Here is a 19800-nt window from a genome sequence, read left to right on the forward strand (position 1 = left end):
GTCTATGGCACGACAGGGAACAATACCCTCACTGAAAACTCACCAAGTCAACCCTACTGACTGACTTACTTGAATGGACCCAATACAACCACCGTTTATCTATCTATCAACCACTACAATGGCAGTATTATCTCAGACACTCAATGATAAACTCATATCGTTTGATTCCTTACAATTACAAGCACTGTGTTAGGGATTCGTAAACCATTTACTGGAAATGGTTTACTGCAGTATTCTTCCTATAAAACCCTAAGATTGTCAACACGTAGACACGTACAATGGTTGGCTTTTGTTGATCCATCTAGCAGTAGGTAGCGATTTTTAAACAACAACTGAGAAATTAAAAAGTATCTTTAAAGTCTTTATGGATATTTAAACGTTATCCCTAGACACAATTAAAAGAAAGGTCATATGGGCCGTTCCTACACACAATCTGAAAGAACAGTCAGGCACCAGACAATGGAAACTGTTTTCGTGGTGACAGGGACAAACTGAGAGACCTGAAACTTTGTCAAAGTTCACCTCCAAAGTTCACACTGCAGCAGATGGCTCATGAGACCACTGACGCAGCAACAAGCCGATGATGGTTTCCCACTGTGCATGTGCGTCATTGACATTGTGTGCTTATGCAAATGTGTAGGTGTTGCACTCCAGTCTCTAGTGTGACACATCAAAACCTGAAAGGCTACGCACATAAATATACACCTTTAATTTCTCTTTTCCCCAGCACACCCTGGCCTTTATTCCCGTTACTTAACATGTGCCGTTGAGATGCTGCTGACAGAGGCCGGCTGTGCGTGCACCTGGTCTCAACAGCTTGGACAAGAGACAAGAGAGGACAAGGGGAAAGGTACGGAGGAAAGGTGAAGACCAGAGGGGAAAAAGGCAAAATAATAGAGGAAGGAGAACTAAACAAGGGGATCTACCAGAATGTTAGGAAAACTCTAAAAATAAATAGAAAAAAATAATAGAGGAAGGAGAACAAACTAAACCTACCAGAATGTTAGGAAAACTCTAAAAAGTTTAAGGTTTGTTTTTTTGTGTGTATTAGTTGATCTGTAGATAATCCAATTATTTATTTCTGTGTTCTGACTGTAGGGGACAAAACACTGTGACCAAAGATTACAAGACTCCCCTCGAGCACAACCTCTTTGTTATGACTATGTAGAAGAAAGAAATCTTAAATGAGTCTTTCATTTAGGTTTTTCGCCTCTTGGCTATGAGTAACAGTTCACCAGCTTTTTCGATAAATACATTTATAAACAATCTACGAAAAGCAGGAGTCAGAAGTTCATCTTCCAGAGAAGTGTCTGTTTTGAATTGGAGTTTCCATGGATGTCAGATGCTCCAAATCCAAAGCTTACTGGTCCAACCGGGTTCATGTTTAAACAAAAACAGAGAGCAAACAGCACTAATATGCAGACACACACATACTGCACCCACAGACAAGCGCAGAGGCACTTCTCCAGCTCAAGCACACTCAGTATCCTCTATCTACAGTTTTAATGTTTTGAAGGCACATTCACTGAAATCCAACATTCTATTTTTCTGATGTTTTTGTCTTTTTATTGCCACTATCACCACAGTTGGAAACCAACCTTGGAAACGGGCAGATGTTGATGGTACTGCAGATGGCGGCAGATAAATCTTTCAGAGAGAAGAGACGGTCCCGGTATTTTCTATGCAAATGTGTTTTATAAGAGAAGAGACGGTATTTTCTATGCAAATGTGTTTTATAGTGTGACCTAAATGAGTCCACCATGAGATGTGGCAGAACAGTTTGACCCGTGAAGTTTCAAACACTAGAGAGAAAGCTTGGCAGTAAATCTGCCCCAGGATTCTATTGCCTGCTGGACTTCAGAAAAGCAGAGAAGATTACTAGCTCTCAAACGTCCAGCGCTGGTGTACATGTGCATGTGAAAACACAAGACTGAAACAATCTGTGAGTCAATGCGTGAGCCTGTGTGTTTGACCCATTAACTGATTTAATTGCTGGTTCCAGTGATCTGTGAGATTCCCAGGATGGGGTCATGGTGAACAGAAGAGAACAGAGCGGGGATTGAGAGGCACTGAACTTGTCCAGAGGCTGGTATCTAGGTCTGGGACTGGGACTGGACAGAGGGCGGGAGAGGCATACGGCCACACTGGTGTCAGACTGAAAATGGGGAAAATAGGACAGAGTCCTTTCAGAGCGAGCATTGATAGGGCGAGTTGGTTCAGAATCTAAGACTCCTCTGTAACAGGGGCCAAAGGACTAGAGAGGGGCAAAGAAAATAATGGCCGCCCTTTTTTTTTTCTTTGCGGTGTGGGCGCCAGTCATTGACAAAGTACGCAGTGTTTACCTAATGAAACGTGTAAAATACAGACTAAAATAGACTAAAATCCACACTGAAGAATGAGGTCTGTCTATTAGTGAGTTTGATTAACTCTCCTCCTGGAATCAAATTTTAACATATATTTGTGTTAAGATTATACGTAATTTAGTACCTCAAACCTCTTGTCTCCATTCTTTTGTTTACATCTGTCTGAAAATGTAAGATGTCCTGATTTAATGTCAACAGCAGCTGGTACAATACCTGCTGCAGCCCAGCCTCATCTGAAGAAGACAGTAATAATATGTGACTATGTCATTTGTGCCTGCAGTAGAGACAGGCGTAGATAATAGATAACAGTTGTGGCAGCTCCTGTTTGAAATTAGCAGAGACACAAAGTGCATTACCAGATGATGGCAAACAGTAGAAGGCAAACCTTGGGAGACATCTGGGCTTTATGACTCCAATTTACCTGCTGAATACAGCAACAGGCACTCGAACAAATATATATGTCGTACACCACTGTATATGCTATTGGCTGCTTTGGAAAATGGTTCTTAGAAATATATAATTATTTTTTTCCCTTTGGTTTTAGATGCATATTGATTTCAGCAATGTATTGAGAAAAGTAAATGGCTGTGACAAAAGAACGTGAGAAGCACATGAATGTTTTGTTGTTTACCAGGTGCTGAACTACTTTAACTCACAAAGACTCAGTGAAACTAATCTATTCCATACGGAGGAGCGTCACTTGTATTCATGGGAAGGTTATACAAAGAACTGGAGTTCGGCAGCGTGTGCAGGTCAGAGAGACAATACTCAAAAAAAACAACAGAAACAATAGAACATCTTGGCAATTTAATTTTATCACTGTGTGAAAGAACACTTACTGTAACACCTTAAAATATTATTGGTTTTTTTTACTACATTCCCATTTTTCACAACCGCATCTGAGAGTAGGGCTCTAATCACCCAGCGAAATGGAATAAAATTGGAAATAAACTAATTTTACGATGGACATTTTGATCTTGTAAGTATCATTAATGCCAAACATGGTAACTCTGTTTCATAGTGTACATCCTCTGCCTCCACTGTTTTACTGGAAGACTGAAGTCCATTAAAGTTTTAAAGGTTTTATAAGGGCCTGCACACACACACACACACACATACACACTCCTGTAAACATTTGTGTTTGTGCCTGGTGCTTTTGTTCCCCTCCACCACTCCAGACACTAAAAGATACTAGAGGTACAGCAGAGAGTGAGGTAACTAATGTAGTGAACACATTCATAAGTGGCATTTAGTAGTATGTACATGTATAATATCTCACTAATAATTAATCACACTTGTTTTGAGCCTATAAGTGGCATTTAGTAGTATGTCCTTGTAATAATAATTAATCACACTTGTTTTGAGCCATTGGAAAATTGTAGAGGCGACTGCAGAATCAATGTAATTATCAGCTTTTAAAACACTTTAATACAACTGTGTAATGTTTTTTAGGTCCGAGGAGATCAAACAGGCTTCTACATGCTGGATTTGTTGTAGGCGTCAATTTCTTCTGTACTCATTCAGACGTGTCCAAACAGTTCCAATATTGAAGCTGCTGATAGAGCTACTGGGTTCTAAGAGGCACACACTGATGCACTGGGGATGAGCACATAACAATAATCATTGTGCATGCAGAGGCACTGTCCTGACAGCTGCTATCCCACCCGTGACACAAGCCCAGTTATTTTTAAAAATAGGACAAACTGTTAATCGAGTAGTAACGCCAGGGACTGTGCCAGGGACTGTGTTTTTTTTACCTGTGTTTGTGAATAGAGTTTGGGGCAAGAAAAAAAAATCCCCAAAACACAGAGTTCATCTGCAGAGCAATTTTGACAAAAGGCTTCAAGTGAGACACATTGCCACTCCTTGTTTTGTTTCTAAGTTCTTTTTAAGATCAGACAGTAAGATTTAAAGATGGGTCAGTGGAAGGCTTTTTAAAAGCCTGTCCTTTAATTACGTCTCAAGGAGGTAAAACTTGAACTCTGTGAACCTAATGAGATGTTCAGATGCTAAAAGTTCTTCCTACAGCCGATCCCCGTCTGCATACCAGTAACCTTCACAGTCTGGGTCACAGGATTTTCAGGCTTCTGACTTGGAGATGAAGTTCTTGGAAAAGGTCAAAATAGCATGACTTTGTTTGGTTTTGAACTTTTACTCTGTTCTCTGTTGTCAGTTAAATGCAATGACATCATCAATTTCACGGAGACTGACAAGGAACAAATCTCAGCACTTAATCACCCTTGAGATTGCTTGAGGAAAGAAGAAGAACAACAACACACACACACATATATAATCCTCTATAACACAAAGGTGTCATATATGACAGAAATTACACTTTAGCATGAGAGAATTTTTCTATTTACTAGTGGCTTTTCTTTCCCACTCTTGTTTTTTTTTTTTTTTCTCACAGCAGCGCCTCAATAGTCCTTTGTTTCTTTACCAAGGATCAGTGCCAATTAAAATTAGAGGAAGAGTTGATAGAACGCAGCTCATCGGCTTTTGCTTCAGCCAAGAAACTATAACCTAAAAGTTACAGCTGTTGGCTGTAAACTTGGCAATAAATTACAACTACTGGCTTTAAGATGAAAATACAAATCATATCTTTATTCCAAGCTTTTCTAAGTGTTTTTTTCCCATCTGTAATATTTGTACATATTTGTTAGTTGAACTTTAGATATAATCTTAACAACAGTGTTTTTTTCCCATCCGTAATATTTGTACATATTTGTTTGTTGAACTTTAGATATAATCTTAACAACTTTAGATATAATCTTGACAGATTTGGTGACTATTTTTGGTTTACGCTGATACAAAGACGTCATTGTTTTCAGCTAAGTGGATGTGGTAAAAATATTGATTGCTTCTAAATGAAAAATGGCGCCATGGTGGCTGACTACTGGAACAACTTGAATTGAGATCTCATTTTGGAGATGAAAGTTAGTTAGGGAGATTACTGTAGGCATGACATGTGAACCCAGGAGCCGCAGTCGACACATTTAGCATGTTTAGCTAACAAAAAAAGTAACATATGCATTCTATTATGCCTTAAATTCTCGCTACCAACAGAAGCTTTAACCCGTCTTTTATCACAGAAAAGCACTTCATGTCTTCTGCTCTTAAAATTCAAATTTGAAAAAGAAAAGAAGCCTTTTTTTGTCCCATTTTGTAATTTTTTGGTTCAATTCTTACTTCACTGTGACATGTTTTCAACCTGTGTTTTGAATGGCCTTTTGTGAAAGTACATCTGACATGCTGAGCTAAAAACATGCTTAATTATTAACTCCCGATAACCTTTTAAATCCAATAGAACCATTAGACCTGCAAAAGTAAACACTGTCACACTGCTCACAGCCAGACACACTTGTGTTTGTGCGTGACAGGGTCCGTGTTGTATCACCTGGTCTATTTGGACTAACACAATATTGATGCAGAATTACACTGCATGTGATGTTTTTTTGTTTAAGAAAAGGTAAACATGTTATGAGAAATGGGATTCAGAAGACAGGGGCAGCAACACAGGACAATGAAAAGTAATGGATTTTGTTGTCTTTTGTGGTGGTTTTTATAAAATTTGCTGATTTTACATGAATTACATCACAAACTCACAGCCAACACTGACAGGTTTAGGAAAAATAAAGATGTGACTTAATATTCACCAGAACGGCTGCAGGCACAACAACTTTGAACATGTTTATGTTTTGAAGAAAAATCTTTCTCTTTCGGAAAGAGACTTAGTCTCTCTCTCAAAAACATGCTTCAAAAATGCAAGATATTTGATCAACTTGTTATAAAGTGACTTTTTAATGATCTTAAAAACAAGGCCAGAGATAAAAATAATATTTATATCTTTCGCCCACAAATCTAAGCTGAAATGTCCTGGGCGAGAGTTAAAACTTCTTGAACTACTTACATCCAGCTGTCCAGCTGCCCTCAATTCAACTCACTGTTGAATAACTATGACCTGGATGACCGGGGAATCTTTACAGAAATCACATGGGAGGTGAAACTACACAGACAAAATATGCAGATGTGTAAGAGCTCAGCTGGAAAGTACATACAGTAGAAACAGTGGCAGGAGCCAAAGAACACTTTAATGCACTTTATCAAGTTGACAACAAAGCTAAGTGTCTATGGTGAAAGTCCAACTACAATGGTTAAACAGGTGGTTTCTGCTAATCCTCCACGTGTGTGTGTGTGTGTGTGTGGCTATGAACGTCTGTGAACAACATTTAAATGCAAAGGAGAAGGATGTTTTAATGTGGTTCTATACACAACATCAATTTAAACCATGCATTCAGGGTCACACATCGATGTATTTTCACTAAATAAAAATAAAGCTGATCCTGTTCTCTTTCGTATGTGTTCACAGTCGGCCTCAAAAGAGCCAGAATAATACATACAATGGAAGAAAAGAACTTAAGTCTTTCTTTATTTCTTTCACTCAAACCTTCTCCACTCAGCATTCCAGTCAATCAACTGTAAACTAATAAGCTGAAAGAGCTTAAGCAGAGTAGTTTAATTATTGCTTAGTTCTCTTTTCTTGCCTTATTTTTCAGTTTGTGATCTACTCTAACCAGTGCCTCAGGTTTTCAAGTTTTTTTTCTTCTTTGTTGAAGCCACCTGGTTCTCATAAAACTGTTTGAGTAAACCCCTTAAACAAAATGCAAAAGCACAAACAGCAACAATTAAGAATCAGTCATTCCCTGGAACATTTCCAAACATTGGTTTCAGGTTCTTACACCAAAGCTCATGCTATGAGCATTCAGCAATATTGACACAAAGTTTTGTTGAACAGCTTTTCTTGGGACACATCTACATACAACACATTGTACACAGCAGCTCCATGGAGAGCACTGATCAATGATATAACAAGGATACAATAGTGTTTGAGTGGAAACACAGCTGCTGAGCAGGCTTCACAGAGTCATTCCAACTGTGTGTCAGCACTAACAATGACATTGTGTGAGTTACGTCCTAATTTGAGACGTCAGACAAGTGTGTGTTTGCACAGACAGGAAAATGAGTGAAAACATGTCAGCTTCTGTGCACAACTGGTCACTGAAGATAAGTGACTTTGTTTAAAGAACCTAAAGTCACCTTTTACAATATTTCTAGATACAGATGGGTGTACACACCATGTATCACCATCAGTGACCTGGGATCTTTTTCACAGGAGAAACTCACCGAGAGTCAGCTTAAAATGTCAATTTCGCTTTATGATGAGTGACAGCTTGAACGTCTTGCTCAACACAACAAGACCAATCATTCACATAAATCTGTCGATGCCAACTTTTGGCACATGAAGGCCGATCTACGTGAAGAGAACAGCATATAACTCTGTGTGGCAGAGGGGGCAGAGTGGAGGTGCCGACTTTATATCCATAGAGAACAGACCTCTAAATCACAAGGAGGAGTGGTATTTTATCAGAGTTACGACTCTTAACAAAAAAATATGTGCTCATTTGAACAGCATTGGGTGACGGGATTCACTTTTTCTCCGATTACAGACATACTGTAGGTGTTCAGTGACTGAGAACCCAACTCAGCACTGACTATGATTCGTTTATGCTGCTTATGTAAGCGAGTGTCAGTAAGTACAGGAAGAGCATTATTTTTCTTTAATAGACAAGAGACACAGGAAAGTCATCTGTCACAATTACGTCATTTGCATCATTTACAATTATCATTCAAAGGTCAGGACAAATGATAAAAAAACTGTTTCAACATTGCTGTTTTCCTGTGTTCTAAGAACTCAGTCACATATGCCTCACTTTGTGTCTATGACTCATAGACACCACCAGGTGCTCAGCATCTTCCCTGACGATGCTTTGCCAAGCCTGTAAAAGAGCCAACCTTAGCTCTTGTAAGTGTCAGGGCTTTGTTCCTGAGTTTTACTAGGATTTACAATAGGTAACTGGCGTAGCCACTGAAGAAAGACCCCATCATTCTCTTTGGGGAAAAAAAAGACGTGTCACCTTGGCGTGGTAGTTATTTTCCCTTGGCTAAATTGAGACTGTTGTGAGATGTATACATACATGCATAAATGTATGAATGGTGGTCTGCTACACTGATTGCATGGACAAAAGCAAATAGACAACCACTTACATTTTATAAGCTTACATAACCCCCAGTACAAGGCTGCAAGCTTTTAGATGTCATTAATCAAAGACTTTATGATTAAACGTTTCCATTATTTTCCAAGTCTGTGCTCCTGCTGTCAGATTAATGATACACAAACAGGGGACCCTTTACACCAAAGGAGAGGAAGAAAAAGAAGAAGTAGAAAGCGTCTCATGTTAGACCTTGTGTCTAACATGGCCGCAGCAGCCTCTGGGTAGGTATGATGAGCAAAAAGAAAATGACTTGTCTGTTAGTCTGATCCGACTACAGACAAAACCATTCTGTAACATCAAAGACATCAAGGGGAGACACACATACACACACACACACCTAGGTCTACATAATGTACCTGTGCTCATCTGCTTTGTAAATGAACAATAAAGAAAGTTGATATCTTCAGAGAGGACTACCCCGGGCACTCCTACAGGTCCATTACAGGCACAACACAACCGTTTTGTAGATACAGTAGATTCCGGCAGAGTGAACTGCACTGCTGTCAAATGGCCCCTCAGTAATTTACACAGTACCGCAGAGATCAAGTTTTCCTTCCCAAACACATTTTATAGGTTTCTGTAAGGAATGACGGTTGATCACATTTTTCGAGGCTCTGAGCAAATTGAAACCACGGCCACCACAAAAAACATACACATGACATCTTTAGTGTTTTGTTTGTTCCAGTGTTTCTTTTTTTTTAAATCCAAAGAAAGAAAATAGGCGCACAGAAAGATACCATGTTTATATTCATTTATGGTATAACTGGTATTTTTGATATTTTTAAGGTATGGTGTTTTGCTTACTTAATGCTATTTTAATCATGATCAATTCAGAAAACAATCATGATTAATCGTGATTAATCTGATCAAAATACTAGATTTAATACAAAACATACTGTTGTAGGCAATATAGGATCTTTAAAACTTAGAGTAACAAATACCAATAATGCAAATAGAATGTCCGTGGTACATCTATCCCATGGTCATGTTATCCGCCTTAATGACAGCTCATTGTCCTTGTTTGTCTCTGCTGCGGAGCTAAGCTCTAAAGTGAAATGCGAGCAGCAAACGAGCACATAAAAAAGAAAACAGTGCTATACGATAGCGTTTACCTAAGACACATTGTATGGAGGGGATGAGGAGAGAAAGTGATATAAGATGACGCAACGCTCTTCAGCTCAGTGAATCTGATTCCTTTACAGCAAACCTTCTGTGTCTTACAGGGGGGAGAGGAGAGAGGAGAGAGGAGGAGGGAGGGGATGACTCCCAGCGCTCTTTTATTTCGCTACAGCTGTAACCCCTCCAACCTTTTTTTTGTCTCTGCAGTGAGTGAGATGATGAATGTGTGTGTCTGTCTCAGTTCCTATTAATAGTATGCAACGGGGCTGGAGGTGTCACAGCTAAGGACAGATGAGATCTCTCACTGTCTCTCCCTCCAACATACACACAGGCACACGAACACACCACTGGAGCAGAACACTGGAGCAGAGTGTCCAGATGTAGCAGAGGTGGGTTGTAGACGGGGGCCCAGAAAGTGAAGGAAAAAGCTTTAGAGATTGGAGAGCAAAGCCAGCAACAGGGCTTCAAACGGCACACTCACGGATTTACTACCCATATGATAAAGCAAACAACCCACCGAGCTTCACAGCACGGCGGGCTCAGAGACTGGACTTGCACATCAAGGCTACATCTAGACAAACACACTAACACGTAGGTGCCTGGACTCACAGGTCGTAAACCAGTGAGCTCACAGGTTTAACCCCGCCGGCACGTTGCGACAATAGTGGCCCCTCAGGACTGAAACTTGATTTTTCAGTGTGGATAGTCAAACTCTGGACTCAGACATCTGGATAAACGTTCTTACCTCGTGAGTTGGTGGCCAGGTCAGCCACTTTCTGAAACGCGTCCAGGAAGGCGGCCACAGCAACTGCCGTCGCTCTGGAAGACAATAGGACAGAAATTCTACTCAGATTTTTTTTTTTTTTTTTGAAAAGCCTATATATAATGTGGCCAACAAGATGGAATAAATGCATTCTGGAGCTAACCTTTAATTTAAAATTTCCAAAGGTCTCCTATAAGAACATTATATATGGGATTGGGCTTTTTATGGTAATTTAATGTATATCTATTACTACCTTACATTGCTACAGATTACTTCTGACCCAAAGTTTGATTTTTTTTTTTTTTGTTTCTCAAAAATGTGTCCCTAAATGTCTTCTAACAGGCTGGCATAAAATGTCCACAAGAACACTGGGAGATCTAGCTTATCCACTGCAGTATTTACAGTACATACCGGTGTTGGCAGTCAAAGGTATAAACAGACAAGATGGGGGAAACATTTTGAAAACGTACTGTTCTCTGTAATATAAAAAAAACAAAAACATACTGTGTTTGACACCACGTTCACAGCAGTCTGATTATGAAGCTAATAATGTTCTATAACAAATGTAAAATATGGAGTGGGTGTGTGCATACACTGGTTCTTGTGCACATGTGCATGTGTATTAGTGTGTGTGTTATAACGAAGGCATGCCCTGCTGTGTGAGGAATGTCTATGTGATTACTTAGAGACCACTGGAATCTGTCTGGCTCAGCAGAGCAGCTCTTGAGCCTGGTTTGCCACACTCACATGTACGCGTCGGTGGAAGGATCAGTGTGGAATCTACTATGTCCTGGTCTAAAATGGAACGGGGTCTGTGGCTGCTTTGCAACACATACCCAGGTATTTGTTGCCATGTAGAGTTAGCCAAGCGTACTAGTAAAGAGAGTATTCCGGTGGTTTAAAACTACTTTTAGACAAAATATTACTGCCTCTCGTACCCACCCACCAGGCTGTTTAGATCTGGCTTCAAAACAACCCCCTTTCAAGATAACAAGTAGGGAGATGGTCCTTTTGTGCGAGCACGTGCGTGTACGTACAATGTGTGATATCTGATCTTCTTAGCGGAGACGAGACTCACCATCAGTCACGGTGCTACACAAAGAAACACAGCAAATTTTCCAAGACATGTTCAGCCACAAAGGCGTGTTTGTTCTGTGTCCAAGTACCTTGATTTGAAAACACCCATTATGGTGCACAGGCCAACAGAGAACCACTATCAAACAACCTGGGATTTTCCATGAAACACTCAAGTCCCCTACCCTTTTTCCTATTCAACAAATCAATAGGTACATCGCAGTGACTCTTAAAATTGGATCTAAAGAACCAGTTTCTTTTTTGGGGGGGAGGGGGAAATTATATGTGTCTTAATGCTGCTATAATGGGGGGTGAGGGGGGGAATTATATGTGTCTTAATGCTGCTATAAAACGGCTTTGACTTTTCTACAGAAAAGTTTGAGCAATACTTTTGAGTGAGGGCAGCGGTTGCTAAGATAACGCTCGTTGAAAGTCTTTATTTCTTGCTACCCAATAACAGAACATTCCTTTCCATTTTTATTTAAAAACTTGGACTGATGTTTGCTTTTAAGAGTTGTGATGTTGCAGAGTCGTCCAGAAGATCCTGGGGTGTGTCCTACCAATGGAAAAAGAAACACACACGCAGGCACACATGGATTCCTTTCTATTTACAGCCCAGAGCGGGCACCCGAGGAACCTACAGCTGATATCTCCCTCCAGTAATTTATAACATGTACACATGCTCTATGGGATAGATTGGGCAGTCGCAGCCAAGTCGTGTTCAGTCAAGTTCAACTCATGAATTTAAAACACATTTTCATTGGCCGTGGTTGTGACTGAAGACTGATCTTAATGTCAGAAGCACCTGCACACTGGAACACAGGGTGCGGCTGGGTAATCACTTTAGGCTGTGATCCTCTGCGAGATAAGGTGCCTCATGATTTTACAAGTGCTTACATTAACTACACTACATTTTTACTGCTATCAGTAAAACAGAGGGACAGGGAAGAACCATTTTGGAAATGTTTCTGTGGATCTTCCCTACTCTTTGCATGCAGGGTGAATGGGGTTTTGTATAGACATTTTCAGGAAAGACTTGAAAATTCCAATAGAAAAAAACAAAAACATTTTCGTATTAAAATAAAATACAACCTTTGACAAGTTCTTTCTTTCATTGGTGAATTTTAGGCTGATCACGTCTAATGTCCGTGCTGGTAATCCCCTTGTTTTTGCCAGTTAACAAAATACTTTAAGTTGCAGTTACTATATAAACAATCAACAACGGCTTTAGTCACGGAAGGACTTTGCTCTCTCAACTGTGGAAAACCCAGAATTGTGATGTGGGCTAAACTGAAGGTTGAAAGTAAAATTTCACTCACCTTTTTTTTTCATAAATACTTTAACCAATCTGTATTGCAATTATTTTGTGAATTTGTCCTACATACCTATGCACTCTTGCATTACGTTTGTATTTGGGTAAAAAAAATACAAATTAAAAACTGATGAATGTTTTGGATTTTACTAAAAAAAGTCCATAAAATAGATAATTGTAAAGTAGATAGTCCGAATACTTCTACCTAGGTAAAATTGTTTTTTCTTTGGACAAAGCCAAGTAAAATAACATGTAAACTGACTTCTGTGTTGTTGCACTCATGCAAGCATGAAGTTACTAATTACTGCTACAAGCTCTCAGCTCTTACAAGTAACCCTGACTGATAGAGTCGTGCACACAATCTGCAAACTCTCCTGTCAAAACAAAAACTAATCTGCTCTGCTGGCCGTGCACACAATCTGCAAAACAAAAACTAATCTGCTCTGCTGGGCCGTGGCTGCTCCAAAAATTCAACTCAAAAATTCACTTTTTAAAAATGATCTATTTAGTCCAGACACCTCCATCTAGTCTTAGTTCAACAGGAATGGAGTGTAACGGTAGTAATCTAACGTCAATAATAGAGCCTCTTGACACTGAGGTTTATTTTATCCAACATACCAACAATTGAAACCAAACGATATGTGTTGGATTCCCTTGTCATCTGTTTATTAACATGTTCAATCTATCACGCAGACAGGACTGGCCTCTGTCCTAACCCAAATAAATTTGTATCCAAAAGCTGGGGTTTGAGGCCTGTGTTTAAGATCTAGATCTAGAACAGCTGCATTAAACACAACCCACCAAAAATAACCAAACACTGACAAGTTAAAAGGGGGACTGTGATTAGAAATCGACCAGCCTCTGTTCCACCCTGCTGCTCTTCAAAGCTTTTCTGTGTGTATGAGTGTTGACTGTGTGTTAGTGTGTGTAAGATGGCTGCATAATAACAGAAAGACACACACCATATTTGGACGAGGAAAATCAGAACGGCCAACACTGTAATTGGTTGATTTCCTAGTTGCTTTGAGCGGGGGGGGGGGGGCCAAAGGGGCCAAATTACAGAGTAGTCTGCCTCAGGACGTCATTACACCAACAGACATTTGCCGCTACCACTGCTGGCTGGTTGCTTATCCAGGCCAGAGAGGAAAGGTGGGTGTGTTTGTGCACGTGTGTGTGTGTGTGTGTGTGTGTACCCCTCTGTGTTTTCAAGTCAAGTCACAAAAAAAGATTACAGGGGTCCATGGGTGGGGGATTATGCTTAAGTCAAAGGGTCTAGTTTGCCACATTAGTAGTGGCATGAAACCAGCTTTGAAGCAGACAAAGTCTTATTTGTAGGTCACCATGAAAGAGCCCAGATAACACACTCTTATTAGCTCTCTTGGGGCATCATTACATCTATGCACATCCACGTAGACCAAAACCAATGACGCTGTTGTTCTTTAAATGTTCATCATACAAATACTCAATGGCAATAAACCATAATAAATTGTGATGTACTAATACCCTTTACTTTAAATACTTTTAAATACCTTTATTTAAATACATGTATTCAAAAACATGGACTGATCCAGTTGCCCAATACTGCGTAACAGATTTTCACCACGACCAGCTGCTCCCTGGTCAGCCATGTATTTGTGTGTATATGCTGTCCTACTGCAGTTCACCTCGTAGCTCCCATAGGTAGTTAATTTAAGTAGGTCAACAAAATCAGTTCATTCTTTAAACAGCAACACCAACCACAGAGTGCGACTTGTGTTTTCCATACATATAGCAAAGTAAAAATGACATTACAACATAATCTGTGGAATCTCCCTGGGGGGTTCTTTAACTGTTTAGGGCTCCATTTTATGCACTCGTCTAAGCAAAACCACCTCAGCCGAATCCAATGACTTTCTCATTCCTTTTGTGGAATATTTTTATTCATTTTTTTTACAAGTCTGTTAGCTAGTCCAAGTAAAGCAATAAATATAATAAAAAAACTCTTGATACCTTATTGCCTGGGCAAAACTAACCATTAGCAACAAGAAGACCGATATTCATTGAAGCGTCAGTATCACAGGGTCATTTATTTGACCTTTAACTTCCAAAGCCAATCGAATAACAAATCATCAGTAATTAGTGCTAATTGGAAATATGGTAGAAAAGGACAGTGGAATATACTGCCAAGCCCAACATCTTTTATACAACTGTCAGTCTCTGTTCATGTGTGGACACTTGGACACTAAAGAACTGCCACAAACTGTTAATCAAAGAGTAATATTGAACACAGGACAACCGTGTCTACTGTACTCGCCCAACAATGGGCGTTTATTCCGCCTGTCGTAAGATGTACGCGTCATGACACGTGGCCACTTAAAACTAACTGGCAGAGGTGGCTCGCACTAACACCCATTGTGAGCATAAGACAGGGAATCATACTGGCAGGAGGTGTGTGCACTCGGTGCATTAACAAGACAAACGGAATCAGGCTTAAAAGGATTAAACAAGTAAAAAGAGACGGAAAATGACCTCTGGACGGTTTTGGCAAATATGGAGCTTTCACATAACCTGGCTCTGCTTGTTTGATTTATGACGCATTGTAATTTTTTTTTAGAAAGTAGATGAGTGGGAAAAACATTTCCCAGGAATTGCACAACATTGTTAACAGAAATGGCAAACACTTTTTTTGTACTATTTGGATGAAGTCTTTCCAAATATTTACTTTTTAGAGCCGCTCTAATGGATGAGATTTATTAGTTCTTTTAGATTATTTCCGTTATTAATTTATGTTTTTAACAGGGTAATAAATAAATGGAAAAAGGAAATAAAGATGTTTTTAGTCTACTGTAGAAGAAACTTTGTTGGAAATAATTTTTACTCACATGTTCATGATTGTAAGCATTGATTGACTTCTTCTTAAATGTAAGAATTAACACATAAATGTAGGTTGTGGTTGCAAAGAAGAAGAAAAAAAGCAAACAAACGAGAAAAAAAAAGAAAAAAGATACCAAGGTTTGGTACATGCACTGGGTCACGCACTCACCTTAGCTGCGACTGCAGTTTGCCAGCCTTGGTGATAAAATCTTCCCAAATAGGGTAGCTGCTCTGTGGAAAAACAACAAGAATGACACAATCATCAGAACAGATTTCTGGATTCACACTGTTATATAACATTTCCACAGACGTGAGGTCAAACTGACACTTATCAACAGGGATAAACAGAAGCCAAGGCCGATGCGTTCCATCACCCAAGCCCTGTTTGTCAGCCCCCCTAAAAAACATTACGTGAAGCTGAAGTAAACTTAACTTTATGTAATAAGATGACCTGTAGACTAGAGAGAGTCAGATTTATTCCCTTGTGTTTATCTTTATTTTGACTCTGTACCTTCTATAAACAAGACCAGCAGACATCAACAGAGTTAAAAGTCAAAGAGTTCAGATTTACTCCCTTGTGTTTTATCTTTATTTTGACTCTGTAGCATCTATAAACAAGACCAGCAGACATCAACTTCATGTCCAACAAGTATTACAAAGTAAAACAGGTCATGTGACTATTTCTGAATGATCCCTGCACAACACTGGCACTGATACTACATTATGATGAGCCTGGTTCCCAATGGATAGTAGTCTAAATTTGATTCACCCAATTCAGGTCCTGAGCCTAAAATAGTTGAAGAGCCCTTTATCCGAGCGATCAGAGAGAACAAGTAGACTAATGCATCGACAAGAGGAGGCTAACACGGTGATAATACAGCACACAGTGAAGTGATATGGCACGACCACATGTTTGTCAGTGATGTGCTACTACTGTCAAAGACCTGAGGAATGTCCTGTTATACTGCCAAACATTACACCCAACAAACACCTCTCTGCTGTGACTGTCTGCCCCCCCTCCCTCTGTGTCTTTTGATTGCCATTACATCACTCTTGTTCCATTTTCATCTTCTCCTCTCTCTCTTCCACTTTCTACTCTCTTCGTCTTGTTCAGCACTTCAGTGACTGAGCACTTTCTACATTTTATCCTTCTTGTAACAGATCAAGACAGAAGTTGTCAGAGGTCGATTTAATGTAAAATCTGGACTCATGAAGTAAGTGCAAATAAGTTTGAAATAGTCTTAATGTCAAACAAATCCAGGAGTCAAAACACTTCAACTTCACGAACACTTTGTTTCAAAGTTTTCTTTCCAATCTTTGACGCCAAATGATCAGATAATTAGCATAACATTCACCGCACAGACAGAATGATTGTAAAGCTGTAGAAAAAAAAAAGAAGCTACTCAGTTTACAGGCACCACAAGGGGATCCAACAATTTCGGATTGTACCAATTACGCTATGGCAATAATTAGAATGACAAATTTTAACCTGTTAGTGCTAGGCTAGTTGCTTTAAGCTATTAATAAGTTACACAGTAAATCAAAATCTGACAGTGTCAACATTCTGTATATTCTTAAGGTCAATATGTTGCTTTTGCAATCCACGATATTTTATGTGTGTGTGTGCTTGTGTGACATTGTTTAGCACTCAGTCAGGCTACCATGTAATATAAACACCTGGTTATAATTAGACTAAGACTATACTTCAGTTTTCCTTTACGTCCTGATAAAGCACAGAAGTTGCGATGTAGCTCAAACTAGTGGATGTTTTTTTTTGTTTGTTTTTTTTTTTAAAGCTAGGGTCGGTACCGGGATGGAAAGGAAGCCCACAGAAAATTTGAATGTTTTTGGTCGGTAAGGACAATGGATGTGCACTCCTGAATTTGCATGTTTTTCCATGGCGCTATCTGGCAACAAAGTTACCTGACAGTCCACAGACAAGAGGCCTACGAACTGACCAGCCAAGTGAGACATGGCAAAATGAGAAGTGCTGACTGTCTGCACAGTATTCATAACAAACTTTCTGACTCCAGCAGAACCCCTGGCTGAACATTTGACCTGCACATGTCACAGCCTTCAGAGCCTGTTGGTGATTTTTCTGGCCTGGTAGCTACATTCCCTGGATTCCTTTAGGCAAGAACACAACAGCTGGGAAATCTACTAATTGTCTCATCAGAAACAGACAAAAATATCTTTAAGAGAAATAAGATGCCCTAGTTCTGTGACTTTGTGATGATTTCCTTATTTAGGTTACGTGTACTGACAGCTGCTACCTCCCCTTCAAACTGGAACAAGTGGACCAAGTGCTCCAACAAAACTGGAGCAGGGTGTTTAATTATGCAGATATAATATAATAATTAATCAAACCTTTAAAATAAGTTTAATTTGTTTAAAGTAGAGGCTGTGTTAACTTTATTGTTATGTTTTCCATATGTACATAGTCGGTTTTTTTTTTGGCATTCATTTTTTTCCACAGGATATTTTACAAGTGCGTAGACAAACCAAGAACCACCTGCATGAATAATAATGTTGAATAAAACAACGCCTTTACATTCATTAATTCTGAATTCCAAATGACTCAACTAAAGCAAATGAGATGGGGTCAAATGTGCCTGCCATTTAAAATCAATTCACTCTATTCATGCATGCTACAACTTGAACGTGGTAACACGTCATACTGTGTGTATTTACTGGTATATTTTACATACTGGGGCTAATAAAGTCATTTAAACTAAACATATCACGTTTTTCTCTTTGGCATCAATCAAAACTGAGACACAGTATTATAATTATCTTTTTTTTAAGGAAAAACGTATTGTTTTTTAAGAATTTGACAAATCAGTCAACATCAGAAAATCCCCTTGGGTGACTAACGAATATTCGTTTAGAAATTGACTTTTAAGTTTAACGATTTTATAAACAGTTTTTTTTAATCAAAATTATATTTATAATGTTTAAAAAGCGATGTGATCTGTACATAATCTTACCGTTTGAATTTAATTAGTTTTAATGAAAAACTACCAAAATAGTTGTTAGAGACGTTCGTAGTCGATTAATCTGTACAGCCTAATCATCCAGGGCTCTAAAACTGATGGACTGGTTATAACGATGCGGAGGCCAAATGGTGTAATATTGCAAACGCAAATAGAAACTAAATAGGTCTGGCAACACAATACGAGCTATTATTATTTCCGGAAATAATACATTAACCGTAGTAATTCTGTAAAAGTTATTACAGGTTATTGTACAATATAGATCCAGGTCTGTATCTGACTGGAGAAGTTTACTTAGTTTAAAAAACTTGTTTGAGTGTTTCCGTTGTGTCGAAATCCAGTTAAGTAGCCTCAGGTGAATGAGCTGTTGCACTGAGCAGCTGGTGTTTAAAACACAATAAATATGCATTCAAGTCCACAAGTCTTACTTTCATGTCTGCGATAACCGTTTGAAAGAGTCCTCCGAGTGCACTGCATTCCTTCTCGATCACAGCCTCCATTTTCAGGACCAACTCCAGCGGTCAGTCCCGACTCCGTGAGCCGCTCTCACTTTTCCAGCTTCCAATGGAGGAAAAACTCAAAATTCAACTTAGTTAAAAAAAAGTATTTAACCTATATACGCTATACCTGCTATTTTTTAGGTAAAAACAAAAGAAAACCTTAAATCTCAGTCGAACGTGTAGAAAAATGCACTACTGGGTTCGGCTTTGCTGCACCGTTTACTTCCAGTCAACAGACCGGACGAAAGGCGAAATTTAAACCCCACTCTCTCCTCCACGTCGTCGCAGTAAAACCCATGGCTGCACCGCAAAATCCGCCGTTGCAGAGATTTTTTTTCTGCTCGAAAAATGCAATTATTTCCACAATATTCGGCTGTAACGGCTGTCGTTTAGAACGATAGTAAATACCGACACTGTGTGACCCACACACTCCACACTCTGACTTCTCTGCACAACAACCAAGGCGAAGACGCGATTCCACGGATAACCGTCAAGATGACGTAAGCATACCGGAAGTGAATGAAGTGTGTTTCTGGTCAACAGTTTTCACCAAAATAATTCACCCAAACGCTAACAAATAATAATAATAAAAAAAACAACGTCACGATACAAGGGGGAGGGGGATCGGTGAATAAATTTGTGTTCTCGATTCTGATTATGTTTCTTAGCGTTCCACTTTTTTCAATAGGTAAAATATCTCATACTGTATA

General features: G+C 39.3%; 1 protein-coding gene across 5 annotated transcripts in view; it reads right to left on the reverse strand.

The window, feature by feature from the left end:
* The window catches only part of LOC103388292 (metastasis suppressor protein 1-like), a 47337-nt gene extending 27775 nt beyond the window's left edge, over positions 1–19562 (reverse strand). For all 5 annotated transcript variants that reach the window (XM_008323221.3, XM_008323216.3, XM_008323219.3 and 2 more), the window contains exons 1-3: positions 19019–19562; positions 15767–15828; positions 10341–10414 (exon numbers count right to left, since the gene is read on the reverse strand). In XM_008323221.3, coding sequence (XP_008321443.1) covers positions 10341–10414; positions 15767–15828; positions 19019–19090 — 208 coding nt within the window. In that variant the 5' untranslated portion in view covers positions 19091–19562. The remainder of the gene's footprint in view (positions 1–10340; positions 10415–15766; positions 15829–19018) is intronic.
* Between the last annotated feature and the right edge of the window lie 238 nt (positions 19563–19800).

This window comes from Cynoglossus semilaevis, chromosome 13 (assembly GCF_000523025.1).
Source record: "Cynoglossus semilaevis isolate Cse_v1.0 chromosome 13, Cse_v1.0, whole genome shotgun sequence".
Taxonomy (NCBI): domain Eukaryota; kingdom Metazoa; phylum Chordata; class Actinopteri; order Pleuronectiformes; family Cynoglossidae; genus Cynoglossus; species Cynoglossus semilaevis.